The sequence below is a fragment of the Lissotriton helveticus genome, chromosome 5_1 (assembly GCF_964261635.1).
Source record: "Lissotriton helveticus chromosome 5_1, aLisHel1.1, whole genome shotgun sequence".
NCBI classification, from domain to species: Eukaryota; Metazoa; Chordata; class Amphibia; order Caudata; family Salamandridae; genus Lissotriton; species Lissotriton helveticus.
In genome coordinates, this window is record NC_136065.1 from 1,337,754,785 (window position 1) to 1,337,778,014 (window position 23,230).

A 23,230-nucleotide genomic window follows, 5' to 3' on the forward strand; every position below is an offset into this window, starting at 1 on the left:
GAAAATCTGGCCCTTTGCGAGCGCAATTTTTGCATTTGGGATTAATCATCCCAAATGCAAAAATCGCTATTATAGAATTCGCATTTTTGCGAGGAATTGCATTTAAGGAATCTCTATTTGAGATTCCTTAAATGCAATTCATTAACCATTTTTAATTTGCAAATTCGCAATTTTTGGCCGCTATTTACCACGAATTGTAACTTCGTGGTAAATAGCGAAAACTTAGAAAAATGCACTTCAGTACATTTTTCTAAGTTGCATGTTACACACACACATGTCCTTTGGACATGTGTGTGCGCAACACATGTGTACATACTCATTTCAGGGGTGCTACAGGGTGTCCTTTGGACATCCCTGCACCCTTGAAATCGCATCCTTATTTGCGATTAGCAAATTGCTAACCGCAAATAAGGAATAACTCCCCATTCATTCCTATGGGCCTTTAGGCCCATAGGAATGAATGGGGAGTTATTTGCGATTAGCAATTTGCTAATCCCAAATAAGGAAGATGTAGGAATCGCATTTCTTTATGCAATTTCTACATGAATCCCGTTTTGCAAGTCCTTAATAGCGATTCCTTAATAATCGCTATTAAGGACTCGCAAAACGGGACGTTGATGAATCTAGGGGATTTTCTGGAGTGATAATAGGAGAGTTGGTAAAAACCAAATCAAAAGTGTCTCCCGCTGAACGGATAGGGATGAGATCAGCTGATGACGGTTGAGTGAGACAAAAGCCTCAGTAACTGCGGTGATCATTAAGATTATCTACTTGGTACTTGAAATCACCAATTACAATAAAATTAAAGGGGCGCTATAAATTTCTAAAATGATGTAAAAACTGTGACGTGGACCTGGTGGCAATAAACCTGGGAAGCAGAGAGCAAAAAGTTTGAATAATGTGAAAAGGTAAAAAATAGATCCTCATAAAAAGGGATGGGGAGCATTAAAATTTGGGAGCATTTTAAGGAAAAGTCATGGATGATGGTTAAACCACCTACAATTTTCCACTACCAATCATACTTGAGCATAGAGTAGCCCACAAGGACTGCGATAATAATTTCTGGGTTAGAAGTATCACACAACCAAGTTTCCTTAATGAAAGGAACATCTAATTGCGAAGTGTCTATGATGTCACAAATTTCAAGTTGATATTTAGGTAAGAAAGTGATACATTTAGTATTACCTTGAGTGGAAAAGTGCGAGTAATGACAGACCAACTGCCTATTGCGCACATAGAAGTGATAAGATCTTAATTGGCTCAAGTGAAGTGGCATGGCCTACAGGAGAAGATATTTTTTTGTTTATTGGTTGGCATTGGCCCTGTAGGGCAGGGCTTGCCCTGGGTTCTTAGAGAATATCAATGGAATAGATGGGCTAAGTCCGGGTGCTGACTGTGGCTTGTGCGCTGACGTACTTGCCTTTGGCATGCCTTCTGTGCACCTTCTGTGTTGTGTGTGTGCCTGCTCTGTGAATATTTTACCAAGTCATCTCTGTAATAGTCTCCTTAGTGAATGTTTGTATATGACTGCACTAAACTATCACCTACATTGTGATGTTGCTCCGGACTTTCCTAGACATAGCTGCTTACCAACTGACGGTGCAAAGCTACTCTGAGGCTGCCTTTGTGTGTCTCTTTTATATGTGTTTGTCTGTATGTTATATTATGATAATATTTCTTCTAAAGCGCTTGATTACTCAAGGGTGTCTTGGCACTAGCTTTGATGAAGAAGAGAGATTGGATGGATAGGTATGATCTAGCAAAATACCGATGAACCAAGTCTTCAGATGTTTCCTAAAACTCAACAGATTGTGTGCATTTTTTTGGTGTAGTGATAAAGCGTTCCTTGCTTTTGACATGCCTAGAAAGAAGTAGATAGTTTGAATCTAGGTGTAGATCTGTTCTAATATCCTTGTCTGTGTGTACCTACAAATGTGAGTGGTTTAGTGCTGGATTCTGTTTGCATGGCAGTACTGCATGTCTCTGTGAGTGGCTGCTGTGCATTTGCTTGACTGCTTGTATGTGGCTTCCTGTGATTGCTCTCACCAGTTATGTAGGTGCGTGATGGATATTGTCATTGAAATATACCCTGATAAGTATGCTCTAATATCTGTATCCAAAAAAGACTGACATCCCCCCAGCTACTCTCTCAGCAGTGACCTCTCCTCATCCTTTGCCAACACAAGATACATACCTGTCCTCCTCCCTCTCCATTTTCTGCTCCTTCCATCTCCCTCCTCAACTGCAGGCCTGGTCTCCACTCTGAATGTACCATGTTGTTAGTTGTTCTATAAAAGAAGTTCATTAGCACAGCCTCTAATTCCCTCACAGAACTGGTCTGAACAAAACTGCGGCTGACAAGGGGAGCTGGTGGTGAAAGAGTGCCATCTGTAACACCCCTTCCCCCCCGCCCTCCGTTAGTCCTGTGGAGACCAGGTGTGAGGCAGCGAATCACAGACCATTAGAGAACTGACTTTATGGTGTGCGGTTTCACTGCTTTGACTTTCACTAAGAAAACTGCGGATGCAGGCTAGGAAATCTCCCAAAAATACCTCAATAGGATTGTGGAATTTAGAGGGTTGTTCAGATTAAAGACGAATACATTTTACGACTCAAGAATGCAAACGTCTATGAAAAACAATCCAATTTGCCAAAAATAGAAAGTAACCAACCAATAACATAGAACAGTGAAAACAATCACCTTCCCTAGTCCGCCGGAAATCAGCAAGGAGGCACTTTGTAAATCCTTAGTAATATAATTTGGACGAACTGGTCATACTGTCCTTTTTATTGCTTTATCCAGTTTTACCTTTGCTTCACTAAATAATAAATACAACATCTCCTCTACTATGTTGAAAGATCACCCTTCAAAGAATTGCTGGTGCACCTTATTGCATTTTACTGTTGAAAGAATTTATTTAAAACTTCAAACCTGAATAATTTTTATAATAACCAACAATTATATTTTTTCTCTTTCACAGGGAATGTTCATCAGCTGCACCGACATATCTAAGATGACGGAGGAGGAGTGCCAGTATGTATACTAAATACAGTGACCCTTGTGAAACCTAAGTAGAGTAATATGTTAATCCATTCAAAAACAACATTTAAGAGAGATCAGTTACTGAGAATCTAAGTAATAGAAAATAAATCTTGATTTACTAAAAAAGAAAAAAGAAAGCTGATGTTAAAAGAAGATATTGTAGATCCCATCGTCTATTCTGGTTAGAGATCCATCTTCATTTTAACATTGGAATGAATTGAAGTAGTAAGGAGGCAATGGTAGAGAGAGGCATGCTAGGCATCGTGTTAAGTCATGCGTTGATGGTATAGAAGCCCCCCATAAAAACAAGTTAAACAAGCATTTGCAATGCAATAGGTCTTGCATTTGCGAGAGTTTAAGCTATTGTCATTGTAAATGTCAATGCCTTTTATATATGTGTTTTGCAAACCAACACATATATAAAAGGCATTTAAACAAATTAAATGTTTGTGAGAGAGGGACTATGGAGACATGAGGGAGTCCAAGGAGGAGGTCATGGTGGGGTGCGAGGCGCCAAAAAAGCTTGAACCATTAGGTGCCACCATGTCAAAAGCCCGACCTGCTGAGACTTGTGATGGCTCTTAAAAAGTGCAGGAAATAGGTAATACAGCCTTTGATGGCAGTTCCAGGTGTGATATTCCGGGTTATTAATGTTAGAAGGGAGTCCTGTTGTGAGACCAATAACTAGTAGAAGATAGTTACAGACTGCGTTGCTCCTGTGTTTGCTCAGTCATTTACTACCTGCTTAGAGCTGTTAGAAAACAAGCTCCCTTTTTCATTCCCATTAGCCAGAGAGGTAGTTAAGTGGCTGCTAAATCAATGAGCAGGAAGCAACAAGAAAGCACGCACAGGGTGGGGCTCGTAGAGCTCTCCTTGATAAACCTTCCGTTAGGCAGGAGGTGGCTATTGTACGAGTTAAAACCTGATCTTATATAATGCACTCAAGGAAACAATTAATGGTGAGGTCTGAGCAGACGGTAAGTGTACGGCAAAGACTATGCGGTTGCCTATTATTCTTCAGATTGCGGAGCTTGGAGAATCACGATCCCAGCCAAGAGTGCTCCAGGCAGTGTCAATATTGACAAACATTTAAAGGCACTTGCCTAGAGATGTGGGGAGCTGGTAACCTGGCTCTACCCCTAGGCACTGATGGCATCGGGAGCCTGCTTTTTGTCCAATGTCTGTTCCGGGCACAACCAAAGTGTGGCTGTTAGCGGGCGTGTCCTCCCACTGTGTCTCCTTATTACCCCAACCATGGCTTGTTAAATCCTAGTTATGCATTTGCAACCCCAGGGCTGCCTCAAGGAGCTCTGGGGCTGGGGAAGGGGAGAGGAGATGGAAAGAAAGAAAGGAGTACGGAGGGTGTAGAGAGAATCAGGGAAGAAGGTCGTGACTAGGATGATTTCCCAGACATCACATGACTGTTAGCAGAGTGATAGTGCATGGTGGGCAGAGACCCATTGGTGTCTTGATGGCTGGCTAGGAAGGCGGGGGCAGAAGCGGAAAGGCAGAAGTCAGAGAGTGTGTAAGCAGTGAGTGGAAGAGAGCAAGAGACTGCTTGCACCTTCACAGTGACGCTGTGCCAGTGCTGGTCGCCCGAGGAGGGACCTGCTCACAGTGTATCCGTCCATATTTCTAATGAGGCCTCAGAGAGGTAAGAAGGTCTCTGATGGGTTTTGATTAAACAGGGGGCCGAGAGTGATATGCTTTTAGAAAAGTTGTTTCTCCATATGGCTCTTCTACCTATAGTTGTTTACATACAACATTTTGTATCCAATTATTATCACCCAGTACAACCTTCTGTTCACTCTATTAACATAGAAAGGATGACATGCTGAGTGGACCCTGCAGGCACCTAAACTTGAGTCTATATCATCTGCAGGCTGTAAATGCACGTATCTATGTGTGTACCATTAAAATCAGACCGCTTTGTCCCACTCAGTACATGCAGATTTGTTAGCGCCAACTTTGCCCAGTTCCCGTGTGTTTTTGTCGATTTAAGCAAAATTCAGCAGTTCTTTCAAGATGTGTGTTTGTATGGGGGGGACGCTGTGGGGGTAAGAGCTATGTGTCTTTAAAGCACTTTGGTGCGTCTTTTTTATCTGTAGTCCGAAACGTGTTTTACCCGTGTTATGAATGGAGATGGATGTGTCGGTTGAGGTTTCCTGCGCAATGACGCACTATGGGAGTTAACAAATGCAGACAAGGTGTTACCGAGGAGGGACTAACAGGCCTATTCACAAATGAAAAGCAACCATTTCGCAAGTACAGTTACAGGAGCCAATTAAAAAGATGGGTGGGGAAATGGGCGGAGTTTTTATGCATACCTCAGTAAAGCATGCCGCAGAACAGTGCATGAGCTGCCCAGGCTCGACATAAAAAGGGGTTAGCTGTGTCTTCCCAAAAAGCTATGGGAAAGGATGAATAAAAGAGGAGGGGAGTGCCTTCCCAAAAAGCTATGGGAACGGATGAATAAAGTGGAGGGGAGGAAGAAGAAACATGGAAGGAAACGAGGCGGTGAAAAGAGGGAACTGGTGCTCGCGCGGGGGGGGGGGGGGGGGGGGAGCCCTCTTTCCCGCCCTGGAACATCAATTTAAAAAGGAAATAAAATGTCTCACAGTGGTTGACTTTGGGAAGTAAAAGTGCGATAAATGGTAAAAGGATTCATGGAAATATTGTAGAAAAATAGACAGCGAGCACCCATGTTCAAGATGAATTGCATTCACATCTCGAAAGCATTTAAAAGTAAAAGGCAAAGATATTCTATGAATTGTTTGTTAACAAATGGTGAATGCCATTCATGTTTGAACACTGTGATTATGCAGTTTAGGTGAAATGATTTCTTTGAATTGGTACTCTCTTAGTTTGTTTTCTCTGAAATCCCTTACAACTCCAACTAATCACCTAGATTTTGCAATCTTTGGGGGGTCTGATAGCGTCGAGGGCAGTATTGTCTCACAAGCAGTGACGTTTATTTCAGCAAGTGGAGCAGCAATGGATGGACAGGGCACTTGTGGCAAACGGGGTCACAAAGGGAAATAAGCTCCATAATCAGTAATGCAGAGTGTAGTATAGGACCTGCATGAGGAAAAAAGTGAGGAAGCTGTATATCTAGAGATAGAGAAAGTAGTGGTCTGAATGGTCAAAAACAGATAAGTGTGGGGCATGTGCCGAAATTCAGAAAGTAGCACTGGGACCTACATGCTTATTAATGAAAAACGAGGGGAAGAGTCTGCATTGACAAAATGGTGAACACAAGAGGGAGTTAGACAGCACCAAATAGCTACCTGGTGAAACACAGAGAAGTTTAAGATGGACTTGCATGGTCAAAACTTTAGAATGCAGTGTGTGGACTTGCATGGTCAGACGTGCTTCAAATAAGGGAGCAACCTGCTTGAAAAAAGTAACTGCATGGGCAGAAATTGTGAAGGTTATGGAGGAGGCATGAATGGTCAGACCATATGACTTGGGGATAGGATGAGTGATAGCATTGCCAGAACAGGCAACAGTTGGGAAGGAACATTCTAAGCCATAATGGTGAATGCAGGGAAGGTACTTACATGGCTACGAGTCAGTGCTGTCTTAAGGATTTTTGAGGTCTCTGAGCAAGACATTAATTGGGACACTAGGGAAATCATATTTTATTTTTTGAATAATGTCCCTGTATTCGACTGAATGGCAATTGACATTCCAATTCTAGAGATCATTTCCCTAAGTAGTAATTTAACGATAGTTAGTGCATCCAATCTCCTTGTTAAATATGCCTCAATTTGTTTTTATTAAAAAAAAAACCATCATTAAGCTATACTTAAGCTTATTGCATTTCTACAAAAAAAATGTGCGGTCTTGTGAATGGACCATCTGCTTTTTCCTACATGGCCCATCAATACATTCGTCCTTTAGTCAACATAATTATGTTGACTTACAATACATCTCTGACTGAAATCCTATGCAACAGATCTGAAATGAGGATTTAACCAATCTTGTTTGAAAAGCAGTTTTTGAAAATCTTCTTTGAAAATCTTCTTTGGAAAGCCTTCCCATCATGCCCTACATGTGTCACTCTTTGATGGAGCTGCAGTAGCGGGAATCAGTTTCAATCAAAATCTCAATTTACCATCATCTAGGCTAATTCCAGCTGTCACTGGAGTGTATCTTTGCGGTCGTTTTAGAGGAGATCAGGAGCTGTACATAACATACATTTTAATCACAATTTATAATCTATTTTCAGTCAATAATGATAGTTTGGTATGAGTTAAAGTGTTTTATTTTAAATCTTCAGTATATTATTTTTATTAAGGTCACAAGTTAAATTCACCAATTTCAGTCTTTAGAATCTTGTTAGAAGTCAATAAGCAAACAATAAATCGCAATGAATGCATTAAGCACATTCCATAAAGGAAAGAATCCCTATTCAAGGGATGGGTTGAAAAATTGTGTCAGTCAGAACCCATAAAGAGTTCTAGTTAGAGAGAGAGTGAGAGTGCAAGCATAAAATCAGTTCAAGAATCAATCACTACCATTAGTTTCAAAATAGCGTAATGGTTGGGCAGGGTAAGAGAATTGCAATGACAAGCGAGGTAACCTACATTATTATAGACAAGTAAAATTAAATGTTGCAGTTTGTGGTTTCTTGTTTCTTCAGCAAGCCAATCTTCTTTTGATGCTCTCATGGGAACTCATTCACTCCCCATCTTCTCTCAGGAATACAGTAGTCACACAGACAGCGATGTCGAAGTTTTCTACTAAGTTGCATCATTTCTAACTTCATATAGGTCATTCTCCCATTCAAGTCTATTTTCCCATGTATAAACTACATTTCTAACCTTCTAATATATCTACTTTATGCATTTGCTATCAATGGTCTATGTGGAAGTTGAAAACTGTTTAATGAAAAGAAACATTTTGCACAGCAACCATTCATTTTGGTTAAACATGCTGCATCTTCATATGTGAACTACTTCATTACCTCACTAAATGACAAATCTCTAATCATTAGTTAATAGTGATCTTTGTATAAGTAGAAACATTTTGCAAAGTTTAGATGAAAACATTTATGCAACTGTTGTTTATTATGAAAAAACATATCCACGGAAAAGTCCAGAAATAAGCACTTTATGCCCATCAAGCTTTTTCTAGTTATGTTAGCTTGGTGGTACTGTTTCAGGCATTGAGGCCCAGTGGGAATAGATATAGTTGGCTATTGCAATGTTTTTCATTTAAATGCATTTTACGTTTCACATAAATTCTGAACATCTGTTATAAACTATATTATTTTCTCTTTAGTATTAAATACTACCTGTTAGAAATGGGATTCCTGGTTGGCTGAGGTAGGCACCCAGGCCATGCAAGAACTACCACTGTAGCTGCAGTAAGCTATATACACACTAAAAGATATCCTGTGCTCACCCTGTGATAGCTTGGCACCGAGCAGTCAGGCTTATCTAAAGAGGCAATGTTTAAAAATATTTATGCAACACACACATATGTATACACACATACACAGTAATTCAATGAATAACACCACAAAAATACTCTGCACAGGCTTATTAAAATAGAGAATATTTGTCTGAGCAAGATATGACCAAAACGACAAAATCCAATCAGTGGGTGAGATATGAATTTTCGAAGGTTAAATCCCAAAACAGTGCTTAGAGGTCAATAGCACTGAAAGGTTACTTCAGGCCACAATAGACTATGGTTAATCCAAAGTTCGGGCCATCTGCAAAATACGGCAGGCCAGCTACAGGGTCCAGGCAGGTCTCGCCTACTGAGTCATCGTCCAGCCTCGCAAAGGGGTTCCTGCGTCAACCTCAACCTCAGTTGAAGTGAATGCAATGCATTGTTGCTGCATGGAGCATCGGCGAGCCGGGCAGGCTGTCGGATATGATGTCATCGAGCAGCCTCTGCATCGGTGTCGAAGGTTGATGCAGCGTAATTTCTCACGCTCTTGGGGCAATACATTGGTTTTTGTAGAAAACAGCTACAGAACCCACATCGGAGGCCCAGAACTTGGAAGGAGCACCTTAGGCAAAGGCAGGAATCACAGAAGGCAGAGACGAGCAGAATTAAAGGAGGTCTTTTGTTTCCTTGAGACTTCAGAAAACAAGAGGCAAGCCAGCAAGCCCTTAGAGATCACTTGAAGGGAAGGCAGAGTCCACCTCTCCTTCTAGCAGAGTCAGAAGGCAGCAGGGCAACAAGCAGAAAAGCAGTATTTCCCGAAAAGCAGTCCAGTTGACTCCTTTAAGCAGCACAGTGGTTCAGTTCAAGATTCAGAAGAATCTGATTTTAGGGGCTCAGAGACCCAGTACTTATACCTAAAAGTGTCTTTGATGTAGGGGGTGACTTCAAATGAACTCTTTGAATTGCCCAAGGATCACTGTTAACCCAGTCCTGTCTGCTAGGCTAACCCTGGGGGGTGGGGGGTATATCAGTGCTTTGTGTGTTTACAGGATATACCTATTGAAGTGTAAGTGTCAGCCCCTCCCATTCCTCCTTGCCCAGGATGACGCATCATAATGCAGATGAATGCTCAGCATGCAGATGAGCTTCACCTTCCTGTGTTTGTGGCTGTCTAGAGGGAGTGCACAAAGTGTAGCTTTCAGCCTGCCCAGACATGTGTTGGAGACAGGCTGTCAGCCACAAAGAGCAGTAAATACAGAGAAATGTCACTTTCTAAAAGTGGCATTTCTAAAATAGTAATGTGAAATCCATCTTCACAAGTAAGGAAAATGTATCATTACCATTCCAAACATATGAAACATGAAAAAGATACTCCTCTCTGATCGGGAATTACAGCTCAAAGTTGTATTAAGGAGTTCCCAATGCAGGCTTATGAGAGGCGTAGGCCTCACAGTATTAAAAACGAAATAGGCTGTCTGCCATTACCAGGGCATGCAAAACATACAAGTACATGTCCTACCTTCTACTAACATAGCACCATATCTTAGAGTTAGTTAGGACTTATCATAGGGGTGACTTATATGTAATAAAAGTGGAGTTTAAGGCTTGGCAAGTAGTTTTGAATGCCAAGGCGGAGTGGCAGCAAACTACACACATAGGCACTGCAGTGGCATGCCTGAGACAGGTTGGAAAGGCTACTTCTGTTGGTGGCACAATCAGTGCTGCAGCCCACTAGTAGCACTTGAAGTACAGGCCCTCAGTACATGGTGTACCACTTTACATGAGACTTACCAATACAACAAATATGCCAATCAGGTATACACCAATGTCATCATGTTTATGGGAGAAGCACATGCACTTTAGCTCTGGTTAGCAGTAATAAAGTGCTAAAAGTCCTTAGGCCAGCAAAAAGAATCAGCAAAATTGAGAAGCTAAAGGCAAAACGTCAGGGGGAAGATCACTCTAAGGATGACATGTCTAACACTAGCCCAATTCCACCCACCACCCCTCTCATGGTTATCTAATCATCACATGTTGTTCCCAAATAAATCTTTAGAGTTCACGCTCGTCCTCAGTTGTGTATTTTGTCTTTCTTTTCAAATTCTTTGAGTCTTGTAACCTCTTGTATTCTTGATTGATGTGATCATTTAATTCTAATTCCCTCGTTATCTGTTTGTTTCTCTCTGTGTTATTTCTCCTATTACAACAATATCTACAACTTTTATGAAAAGCCAACAAGGTCAATAAGCAAATCCCTATTATTAATACTGAAAAAGAACAACAGATGGACGGAATGCTGAACAATGTCAAACATTCACCCCAGTATAGTAATCTGGGCCTAAGTACGTCGTTTTTTACCTCAAAACGCCAATCCCAGTTTGGACCCAGCCATATGCAAATCAGTCTTGACCCTGCCCCCCATAGTAACAATCCAGCCCAAACTGCCAGGCCAGGTCCTCCCTGCCCTGGCAGTTCGGGCTGGACTGTTCCCATTGGGAGCAGGGTCAAGACTGATTTGCATATGGTGTGGTTCGCAAAAAAACAATGAATTTAGGCCCAGATCTCTGTACTAGGGGAGAGTGTTTGACATTGTTCAGTATTCCGTCCATCATTTGTTCTTTTTGCTATTAATAATACTGACACAAATATAGCTTTCAAAATTCCTCCTCTGTTAGCAGGAAACCAGTTGCAAATTGTTGACATTCCTTTAGCAACATTTTCTAGAATATCAGCAGCTTGTAAAGGTTCTAATTCAGGTTTCAGATCAGAAATTTTCTTTTAGAGATTTTTCTCAGTCCACTCAGGTATGTAGAAGCAGCAATGCTGAGCTTTCCACATCTTGCAGACTTAGCCTTTTTCTTCGAGTAAAATGTCTAATGCTAAGTGATTTTGTAAAACCATTGATATACTAGCCCCTAATTCTGCATTTACAACTAACAAAGCTCCAAAAGTGCTCTTTGCTGACGTGTCCACAACTGTTGAAAGCTTTCTAATCTTCTACTGTTGGTATTATTGCTCCAAACATATTTCCAACTAGTTGTGTTCCATCACCTATGCTACATGTATGCCTGTGTGCTGGTGTTATTGCTAATGCGTCTATACTATATACATGATACATTTTAGGAACGAGTAAAGCTAAATAGCAAATTCCCTCCCAATCAGCAGACAATTGAAAATGAGTATTCTGCCCATAAGCAAAATAAACTCCTGGAATGAGTGTTTCTTCTCCCTGCAAAATTTGCCGTGTGCCCCTCATAATTTCAAAGGTGTGTTCCCAACTGCTAATTCCCATGTGTCTATTTATAAATTAGTTTATTCTTCTGTAAACACAAATCTTACCTTTTTGTCTCTGTTTAAAAATATCTACTTCCCTTTTCTTACTCTGTGAAATGGTTGTTCTCCTTTCCTCTAATGTCATAATGAATACTTTCCCAAAGGGTCTCATTAACAGTGTCTATAGCCATGCATGGTCTAAACTAAAACCAACCTGTATCCATTTTGTTTACCTATGTGTGTAGATTCATGCACTTCTGTAATGCATCTTTTAAAAGAATCATTTCGTAATTTGATTAATACTATTCAATTTGTTTTCGCCTATACACGAAACTTAGCAAAATAATACACGTGATTGCAGGTAAATTTTCACAGACATAGCAGTCATTTGTGTTTAGTGCCTATGTGTATTCTAGAACTAATCTAGAATAAACATTTGTTGAGCAATATTCTTTCTTGCAATTCATGAATGATGCCTCAGTTTTTCCTCTTCTGTTGTGTTTGCAGATGTCATAGGAGCAAGAGTTTACATCATTTTCTCTTTATCTAGTGTGAAATAAAACTCTATTTATTTTTATATGATTGCTAACTCTGTTGCTAAAAATGTAATAATCCCCATAATGCTCTTGTATCGATTTCTGTTTAGGAAGCACATGTTTGTCTGTAACCAGATCGTTAAGCAAAAATATAGAAGCAATAATTTATTAGTTCAGTTCACTTTATTCGGTATACACCCGTTACAACGGATCTTTTACTCCGCACTACCATTACAACGCGACCATTACTCCGCATACCATTACAACGCATTGTGCTGGGGGGCGCTCTAGGATAGGGAATAAGTATAATTTACTATCCAACACCTTCCCTAGGGTCCACGGGGACTGGAGTTAGAATAGTAAATTATACTTACCACTATCCAGCGCCCCAAGGCGCTATGCGTTGTAACGGTATGCGGAGTAAAAGTCGCGTTGTAATGGTCTGCGGAGTAAAAGTATGCGTTATAACGTCATATATCCCTTTATTCTCAAGCCGTTTCGTGTGTTTTTCTTTTGCAGTTAGTGCTTTCACCTTTATTCACAACAATCTTCATATAGTCATCCCTAACGCTACGCTCTCTTCTTCTAAATGTGTTATCACTACTCTTCTACAGTAGCCTTGGGCCCAGGGAATCTTCTTAAACTCTTTCTTGGCCTTCCCGATTACTTGGTCCAGCGCCTCCAGGTGGTGCAGAACTCTGCTGCCCGGGCAATCTTCGGTCTTGGTAGGCGAGCCCGTGCCTCGGGGCTGCTGCAGAAGCTTCATTGGCTCCCTATCAGGAAGCGGATTCTGTTTAAGTCCCTGACCCTGATGCATAAAGCTCTGCATGGATCAGGGGCAGGATACCTGCAGCGGAGGTTGAACTTTTATCACCCAGTTCGTTCTCTCCGCTCGGAATCCCTTTTTAAAGCTGTGGTGCCACGGGTACGGAAGGCTCGTGCTGGAGGGAGATCTTTCAGCTGTCGAGCTCCCCAGGCGTGGAATTTGCTTCCGCTTTCTTTACGCAGCGTTCCCAATCTGTTTCAGTTCAGGAGGAGCCTGAAGACGTGGCTTTTTAACTCTTAGTCTGTTTCTTTATTAAATGGTTCTTTTATTTTTTTGGGTGGGTTACTGTTTTTACTGTGTTGTGTTACCTTTTTATCAGCCGTTGGTGGAAAAAAAAGCGTCGGGACACTCCAGTTCGAGTAGCCGTACGCTATATAAAAACAACGTAACATAACATAACATAACAAACTAAAAAACTTGTTTATTTCAATCTTTTGTACTCTGTTATATAGTATTGTCTTTCAATTTTGATTTGTTTTCAGAAATATTTTTCAAACAGCTTCATCCAACTTTGCTTTTAGTGTGACGTCATGGGGGCTCAAACAGTTTGTATCTCAGTTCAACCAAATCTTCCACTGATACATTCAGCACTTGAACCATGTAGTATGTCCATTTAGGAACAGAATACCTACGACAAGGCACATGTCCTGTTTTTGATCTTGTTGTCTTTGATCTTCTTTGTCACTTACATTGCTTGACTCTGTCTCTTCACCATTTGTCAGTGGCATGCAATCAGATAACACACTTGATCTCAATTTCCTTTGACCATACTTGTGTGGCCATACAGCATTGCGGGTGACTGTTCTTGATCCAATACTTGTTCCTTCACCCGGATCATCTTTTTGTTCTGGTATAGTCGCAACAGTTTTCTCAGCTGAGATCTGGTCTCTTCTTCTTCTTTTTCTCCTTCAGAAACCTCAGTGCCACTTTGTGAAATCACAGGAACCTGCATGGGTGTGGCTGTTTGTAGTTCTTCACCACTTTCTCTTGCTTGCTCTCATGTCTTTTGTGATATTGTTCCTTGCACTTGTCCAACTTGTGATGATTCTATCACCAGTGCTCTTTAGTATTGTCCCTCAATTTTGGTTTGTTTCGCAAAAATCTTTTTCAAACAGCTTTATCCAAATTTGCTTTTAGTGTGACGTCAAGGGGGCTCAAACAGTTTGGATCTCAGGTCAATCAAATCTTCCACTTATGCATTCAGCACTTGATTCATGTAGTATGTCCATTCTGGTGCAGAATACCTTCAACAAGGCACATAAGCTCTTTTTATTCTTGTTGTCGATTGATCTTCTTCTTGTCACTTACACCACTTGACTCTGTCTCCTCAGCAATTGTCATTGGTAAGTGATCAACTGACACACTTGATCTCAAATTTGTTTGACCATATTTTTGTCTCCATTCAGCATTGCGGGTGACTGTCCTTGATCCAGTACTTGTACCTTCACTTGGATCATCTATTTGTTCCTCTTTTTCTCCTTCAGAAACCTCCAGTCACCAGGACTGTGGTCGTGGCACTGTTCTTGATGCGGATTTAAGGTAGCAGCTTCAACCTGGTGAGAGACAGAATGCACTACAAACGCCAATCCTTTGCAGTAATTGAGTATGATGTAATTTTTGATGGTCAAAAGCTCATTTGCAGGTACAGCTGTGAGTCTTATTGCACTCTCCATCAATATCTCATGTAAGGATGACCCTGTCTTCCTGTGCGGAGTACTTTGAAGACTCATCAACACCCAAGGCAAAGTATCTGGACATTTTAGTGATGTGGAGGCATACAAGTTTGCCAACCTGGACTTTATGGTTTAATTAATCTGTTCAATAATTCCAGAGGCTTCTGGTCGATAACTACAGTGTAACCTCTGCTCGATCTATAATGCTGCACCAAGCATCCTTAGGACCTCATTGTTGAAATAAATCCCACAATCTGACTCCAGAGTACCCGGTAATCTGTACCTGGGTATCAACTCTAGGAACAGTAATTTTGCTACAGTGAGACTGCTGTTTCTTTGTGTTAGGTAAGCTTTAACCCATCGAGAGAAAATGTGCACTATAACCGGGACATATCTCAACCCATTACAAACAGGCATTTTGATAAAGTCCATTTGCATTCTGTTCAACGGACCACCCGATCTTCCTATGTGACTCATTGTTGCTGGTGTTCTTTTCCCTACGTTCATCTGTTGGCATGTCACACATCAATTGAATAATTCTTCTGAAAGCATCCTAAATCTCGGGGTACACCAATTCTGTCAGATTAAGATCACTATTGCATCTCTTCCTAGATGTGTTGAGTCATGGAAATGTCGGGTAATAGGAAACAATAAACTGTCTGGCAACACTGGTCTACCTTCTGTTGAAATCCAAATTTTGTTTGCATTTTTCCCACATCCCGCTCAGATCCAACCCTGCTGTTCTGCTTCTGAAACATTTGCCTGTAAACTCTTTCATTCTTCCCATGTATCAGCTACTGACAGAAAAAAGCAGTGTCCTCTTCAGAATCATTTGTGTAAGCCATGTTAAATGTGTAAGCTACAAGGGCACAATACAGAGCAACTTCATCAGCAAATCTATTTCCTACTCTGACATATCCATTGCTACTTTGATAAGCAGCACATTTCAACACTGCAAACTCTATAGGTATTTGCAGGGCATCAAGCAATGTTTTCACATGTTTGTCATTTCTTATTGGTGAGCCAGATGAGGTAATAGAACCTGTTTGGGACCATAATGGTCCAAAATCATGGACAACACCAAAGCCATATTCACTATTCTGTAAATATAGTCACTCCATTGATGTGTTCTAATTGCAATTCATTCTGCAACTTGTACTGAGGTAGCCCCTCGAAGCCATGAATCTTCCGCAACCTTTTCAATTATAAGAACATCATAGACTGCTCTCCGGATACCTTCATTGTTTCTCAGACATGACCCATCCACAAAAACTACATATTCAGGCTCTTTTAAAGGTTCATCTTATATGACTGGCCTCAGCTTGGTGATATCTAGACAACCATGTTCAACATCATCATCACTGGCAATTTCATTCACAGGTAACAAAGTTGACGGATTTAAAATTGGGCATGTTTTTAAAATTATATATTCAACAGCAAGAATCTGCTGTTCATACTTTTTAAGTCTGCTGTTTGTCATGTAGTGTATTTTTGTTCAAGTGAGTAATATTCCTACAGAGTGTGGGACCATAACAGTTAAGGGATTTCCCATCACTATGTTTTCACATCACTCAATACTGACATCAACCGCAGCTACCGATTTAAGGCAGCCAGGCAGTCCTGTGGCTACAGGGTCCACGGTAGTCAACAAATAAGCCACAGGTCTTCGTGAATCTCCATTCATCTCAGTAGGCACTGCAAATCAATGTGAATATCTCACGTTTCTAGTGATGGGGCACAACATAGATATTCTCCCAGCTCTAGGAAAGCTTTCAAGCAATTGTTGTTACATGGAAAAATATCTGGCTCATGTTTGTTCGTCAGTCTCAGTAAAGGCTTAGCCACTAAGGAAACGTTTGGTATCCACTACCTTCAGTAATCAACTATTCCCAAAAACATTCAGACTTCTCTCTGTGTTCTGTGTTGGTTCGGCTGGAGAATAGTCTCTGCTCTCTCCTGTGACACCTTTCTCGTTCCTTTCTCAATTAAATGTCCCAGGATTTGGACTTCTTTTTGATAGTATTGCAGTTTACCTCGAGACACTTTATGTCCATTCTCTTCCATGTGATTTAACAGTGTAATTGTACCCTTTTTGCAAGCTTCTTGTGTATCTGATGCAGGGACACATTGAATCCCCCGCTTTGGCAGCTCTAGCGGGGTGGGGCTCTTTTTGGGCTTCTTCTGTCTGCTACTCACAAGACAAACTCTCATAATTAGCACTATGAAGCAACACAGCATCAAGAGCAAGCAGAGGCAAGGAAAACAAAAGTGGAGTAAATAGAAAAGGGAAAGAAAAAAGGAATGATGACTTGAAGGAAGGTTGAAAGGAAGGATAGAGGGATGAGTAGGTGGATGAATGATTGAATGGATAGGTAGGTAGACAGGTGAAAGGAAGGATGGATGGAAAGGTCAAAGGATGACAGAGTAAAGGGATGCATAAATGGATGGACAGGTCAAAGGATGGTAGAGTAAAGGGGTGGATGGATGAGAAGGGTGAAAGGATGAGCAAATGGATGGCATTGTGGATGGATGATTGAAGGCATGGTAGAGTGGATGGAAGGATGATTTGTGGCATGGTGAATGGATGTTAGGGTGGATGGATTGATGGCAGGATGGATGGATGGATGGCACAGGGAGTGGAAGTAGGCATAGATCGATAGATGGCAGAGTGGAAGGATGGTGCAGTGGATGGCATAGTAGATGAATTGATGGAATGGGAAAAGACTGATTGATGCATGCATAAATGAATGAATGTATGAATGTAGAGGTGAATTAGTGAATATCAGCAGGTAGATAGAAGTGTGCACTTGCTTTGTGCCATCAGAGCTTTTATTTCAAAGTGGGGGTTCTTTAATTTTATCGCCACTCCCTTGATCTGATGCCACAAGTAAGCCATTGATATATAATGCATGTGAACAGATCTGTAGGACATCTGCAATAGCTCAAGATTCTTGTTCAAGATGTGATTGAAAATGGATGGGCTTTCTGAATATCCTTGTGAAACTCTGCGCCATTCCAAAACTCTCTTTCAGAATACAAAAGAGAATAAGAACTGCTGTCCTTGTGCAATGGAACAGAAAGGAAGACCTGGCACAAGTCCACAACAGTAAACCAATCTACAGTGCGTGGAATTCGTAAAAGGATGGTGGCTAGATTCTGCACCACAGGGCAACATGGAAAAACAATGCTGTTAATGTTTTGAAGGTCTTGAACAATCAAATATTTACCAATAGGTTTCTGCAAACCCATGATTGGAGATTTATAAGAGCATTCAGCAAATCTGTTTTAGCACCCCTTTACTCAACATGTCTTCAATTACTGGTGATGTTCTTAGGGGTGGACGGTAAACTCCGCTCCGCTGGTGAAGTTTGCGGAGTTTTGATAAATATTCTTCCAACCGCTGGCAGAGCAGAGTTTATCGGTGCGCTCACCCCTTCATACTTTTTCTGCTGTCTTTACCCATTGTGAAAGTAGTAATAAACACAGGACTGGAGTACAGGGAATGAAAGGCAGGTCCTGTGGGGTGGGGACTAGTGGGCGTGCACTCAAAAAGGGGCAAGCTGTGGGAGCTCTTGCCATGCCAGTTTCAGATTCAAAAAGGGGGGTGGCGATGGACAGAGTATCTGAATTAAGCAGAACACTCCTACCCAGTCAACAGATCAGTGCTTGATCCATCACCGTTTTTTAGCTCACTGCACCATCCCAGTTCAGAACCTGGCTATATGCAAATTAGTCTGTCCCTGGCCCAGTGCATCATGGGAACAGGGCAGACCAAACCACCAAGCCAATTCTTCACTGGAAAGGAAACAAGCTTCCGGGGACCGGTTTCTGGCATTACAGCCGTCTTCGGCCCGGCTTGCTTGAATCCTGATGGTGCAGTGAGCAATTTCAGAGGCAGAACTGTGACCCAGGATTGGGTGAGTGAACATCAGTTTGCCATTCATTGGTTGCCAGACTGTAAAATGTTTGCCCTGGCATAGTATACTATCTAGCTGCTGCATGCATCAGTCTTTCCCCAGTGAGCAGGTTATAGACTCCGAGTGCTGAGATGCTTACTGGGTAACTCCGACTCCTCAGACTAGTGTCCTGATGCTGACTGTTGTTCAACCAAGAGAAGTGTGTGCAGAACCGGGAGCTGCCAGGAACTCCTCCGGTGACAAACTGCTTCTAGGGTGGGACCAAATGATACTTCACGCCTCACCTTCTCAGACGTTTCCTCATGCTCCGGTCCTCGCGAGCCCTGCCCTGCATGTACAAGTCTCTGGGGAGGCATGTGCTGAAAAAACTTGGTGAGTTTGATTCTTCAAGCTGCGTGGAGCTGATCACCGGGCTGACAGGACACATGCGCAAGCAAGGATTGGGGCACTGACCTTGGTACAATGCACCTTGGTGACTGGAGTGCTGCCCATAACCACTTAGAACTGTAGCACTGCGTCAGGAAGGCTGTCTGACTTCTAGAACATCTGACCACTTCTCCATCACGAGGCATGGGGCACACGGATCTGATCATAGTGTCAACAATGAACAGCTGGGAAAAAGGTGAGCTACCTACCTTACCCATTACAAAGTACACCTATGCATGAACTCTATCATCTGCGACTGTTCAGATATATGGGATAGTAACTCTATAGGCACAATACACAACATGCCATAATTTTTTTAAGAGGGTCGGGTGAGCATCAGCACAGTAATCTGTGTTCTGCAGCCTCACATTTACATCTGCCTACAATCCATTCTCTTACCGATTGCGGTAACTATGCGGAACTTTGTGGAGTTAAACTTTACAAGCTCCACCCAGGCCAAGTTATTCCTGTAACTGTCTCTTGGGTCATATTATACGGTGGTCTTCGTGGATATGCAGCATTTGGTTTCACTGTGACTCAGACAGGTTCTACACCTTTCCAATAGCTTTCCCTGTGAAGTCCTATACTTTCCCTGTGAAGTGCTATACATTTGGGATTACAGTTTCTATAGATCAGGAGGCAATTCTTCATCTGTTCTTCAACATCTTCATCATTTATTTGAAATTGGACACCCTCTGGTGTCAGTAAATAGTGCAATTTAACTTGCACAACAGGTCTTTCCATAACAGGTTTACAGGACTAGAATCACAAACAACGAACTGATGGATTTCCTCCATCTAACCTATTTTTACAGGGACCTTTTCTAAAACTTGAACTGGTATCTCTTTATTTGCAACTCCTACAACTTGGATTTTCTTTCCAGAGAGGGGTAGGTCTGGTACTTCTGCTGCTCTAACAGTGGAACTGGTAGCTCCGGTGTCGATCAAAAATGACACTTGGTGGCCATTAACTTGTCCTTCTATAAATGGTCCACTTTGCTCTACCTCCAAGGCTGCGCCAGGCAAACAGTCTTCCTTCCCCCCTCAGGCATCATCAGTAGCCCCCCCAGGCACTGTCGGTGGGAATTGTTGAAGCCAAAACCTCCCTTATCTAAATAGGGTACTGTTGAAATAGATTCTGATTCTGGTACTTTAATGAGCTTTGAATTGCCTTGGGCATCTGATTCATATTAAATCTAGGAGTTTCCATATTCTGTGAGACCATTGGGGCTTGTGGAACCTACATCATTGAAATACCTTTATTTATTTATTTATTTTATTTATTTCGAGTTTTATATAGCGCGTAGTTACCCTGAGGCATCCCAGCGCTTATTCCAGAGCAACAAATTCTGCATTGATACTTGCCTTTGCTGAACATACGCATTCTTCATTGGATTTCCCCCTTGCATTTGACCATTTCTGCACATTTTATCTGGATTCATCCTAGACTCCCTTGTCCAATGCCCAATTTAATTACAAAAATGACAAGGGTTCTGTTCAGTGTTTCAACATCCACACCAGAATTAGTTTTAATCGGAACAATTCTACTGCTACAGTGTGAAGCACAAATTCCATCTTAATTCCCTTAGTCTGCAAGCCAACACTTTGCATCCTGCTTGGATTTCCTGCAAATGGCGGATTCTGAAAACCTTTCTTTGCCAACCCAGTTGGGCAAGCATGATCTTCTCTTTGTGCTTTTTCTGATTCATCTTTGTTCGTGGCTACATTATTTTGCATACATCAAAATCACATCTAACGGTTTAGTCTCCCAGCAAATCAAACTTGTTGGGATGTTCCTGTCCACTGTGTTGTTGAAATACCTGAAGCAATCACTCATAGTAGTCATACACTGATTCTTATGGCTCTTTTGAGATTCTTTTTTATCTTTACCCAATCAGTATGTATTGAAGGAACTTTTCATTTCAGAAATGAAATCACCTTATAATAATTGATTACAACAGGAAATGGTGCATTAGTGCGGGCATCTCTAATTGGTTCTGCAAGTGGCCATTGTACAGAAATTCTACAAGCTGTCCACAAATCACTCTGCACTACAATATCAAAGAATGTATTATAATCAGTCCATAGCGCATTTGAAATTTTGTCAAATCTGTCTACTTATGTATGCCATTGTATATGCTTCTCTCTCAACTTTGGAAAATTATTTGTAAATGTTGTAAGATCACCTCTGCTCCAAGGGTACATGAACGTACCCTCCACCTGGTATTTCTCTCAAAGGAAAAGCCGAGGCTCCTCCTTCCTCTAGGTAACTTGATGATGTCTTATTATTTGCTTCAACTTGCTCTAATTGTTTCTGTATCTTCTCATTTTTCTTTTCCCATTTACTCTCTAATTTCTCAATATCACTCCATTTATGAATGCATTTTACTAGTTCAGTAATGTGTAATCGCATTACTGAAGAACGCATTGTCTCACTAGCTTTTTCATCCAAAGGTACCCTGATACGTTTATGCAATGGGCCACTTTTTAAAATATTGACTTTATATTTTCTGGCTTATTCAGTCAGTTTATCATAAGTAACTGCTGCGCGTCTAGTAATGTCTTACTCAAATATATCCGCTCTTTTTTTGCTACTGATTCACATGCTTAAGACCTAAACATCCTCTGCTTATTTCTTTTAGCTCTACTTTTAATCTCAAGGCATTTAGCCGGCTTTGTTTCACTGTCTAGTCTGCAAGGGGAACTTGATTTTATGTGTTTCCGGCCTTTTTATTGTTTGCAGTTTCTTAAAACCATTTGGAAAAAATCCCATCCTGAAATCGGTTTGTCTCACCCTGTGTTATTGGGGCCATAAAGCCAAACCTTCTCCCTTCCCTTAATGATTGAACATTATTGGGGACATAAAGCCAAACCTTTTCCCTTCCCTCAATGATTGAAGAGTCTGTGGTGGTACCCAAGCAACAATTTGTGAATTATGCGATATCGGAATAAACCCTGTCCCAGGAATTCATCCAGCATTTCTTGGAATTACAGCATCTGAAACAATATTGATTGGAGCAGCTGTTTTGGAATCTCCAATGGCTGTACTTTTATAACCCTAGTACTAGGTGCTGGTACAGTTACAAAGGGAAACAGCCTTTACTGCAGTGCCTTGAACCATGCTATGCCTTAACAATGCGGTTCGAACCACAAATTAACATCTTTACAACAATCAATCAATCAATCAATCATATCATATCATTTGTAAAGCGCACTACTCACCCGTGAGGGTCTCAAGGCGCTGGGGTGGGGAATGCTGCTACTGCTCGAAAAGCCAGGTCTTGAGGAGTTTTCTGAAGGTCAGCAGGTCTTGGGTCTGCCGTAGGTGGATGGGGAGGGTGTTCCAGGTCTTGGCGGTGAGGTGGGAGAACGATCTGCCGCCTGAGGGCTCTCTTCGGAAGTGGGGGACTGTAGCGAGGGCGAGGTCGGCGGAGCGGAGCTGGCGGATGGGGGTGTAGAAGCTGAGTCGTCTGTTAAGGTACGTTGGTCCGGTGTTGTGGAGTGCCTTATGTGCGTGGGGGAGAAGCTTGAAGGTTATCCTCTTGTTGACCGGGAGCCAGTGCAGGTCTCTCAGGTGGGGTGTGATGTGGCTGCGGTGAGGGATGTCGCGGATCAGGCATGCAGAGGCGTTCTGGATGCGTTGGAGCCGTCTCAGGAGTTTGGCCGAGGCTCCTGCGTAGAGGGCGTTTCCATAGTCCAACCTGCTGCTGACAAGGGCCTCGGTGACTGTTCTTCTCGTTTCAGTGGGGTTCCACTTGTAGATCCTACCGAGGGTGTTGAAGCAGGAGGAGGAGACGGCGTTGACCTGTTTAGTCATGGAGAGGGTGGAGTCGAGGATGACCCCTAGGTTGCGTGCATGGTCGGTGGGTGTTGGAGCGGTTCCCAGTGCGGTCGGCCATCAGGAGTTGTCCCAGGCCGAAGGGTTGGATCCGAGGATGAGGACCTCCGTCTTGTCCGAGTTCAGCTTCAGTCGGCTGTTCCTCATCCATTCAGCAAAGGCCTTCATTCCTTCGTGAAGGTTGGTTTTGGCGGTGTGGGGGTCCTTGGTGAGGGAGAGTATCAGCTGGGTGTCATCGGCGTAGGAGAGGATGTTGAGGTCGTGCCGATGAGCGACGTGGGCGAGCGGTGCCATGT

The 23,230-nt window shown here is 42.0% G+C and overlaps 1 protein-coding gene across 2 annotated transcripts in view; it reads left to right on the plus strand.

Annotated features, from left to right (window-relative positions):
• The window catches only part of CACNA1S (calcium voltage-gated channel subunit alpha1 S), a 488,710-nt gene that overhangs the window by 266,324 nt on the left and 199,156 nt on the right, over positions 1 to 23,230 (plus strand). For both annotated transcript variants that reach the window (XM_078644201.1, XM_078644202.1), the window contains exon 23: positions 2,982 to 3,034. In XM_078644201.1, the coding sequence (XP_078500327.1) occupies positions 2,982 to 3,034 (53 nt within the window). The remainder of the gene's footprint in view (positions 1 to 2,981; positions 3,035 to 23,230) is intronic.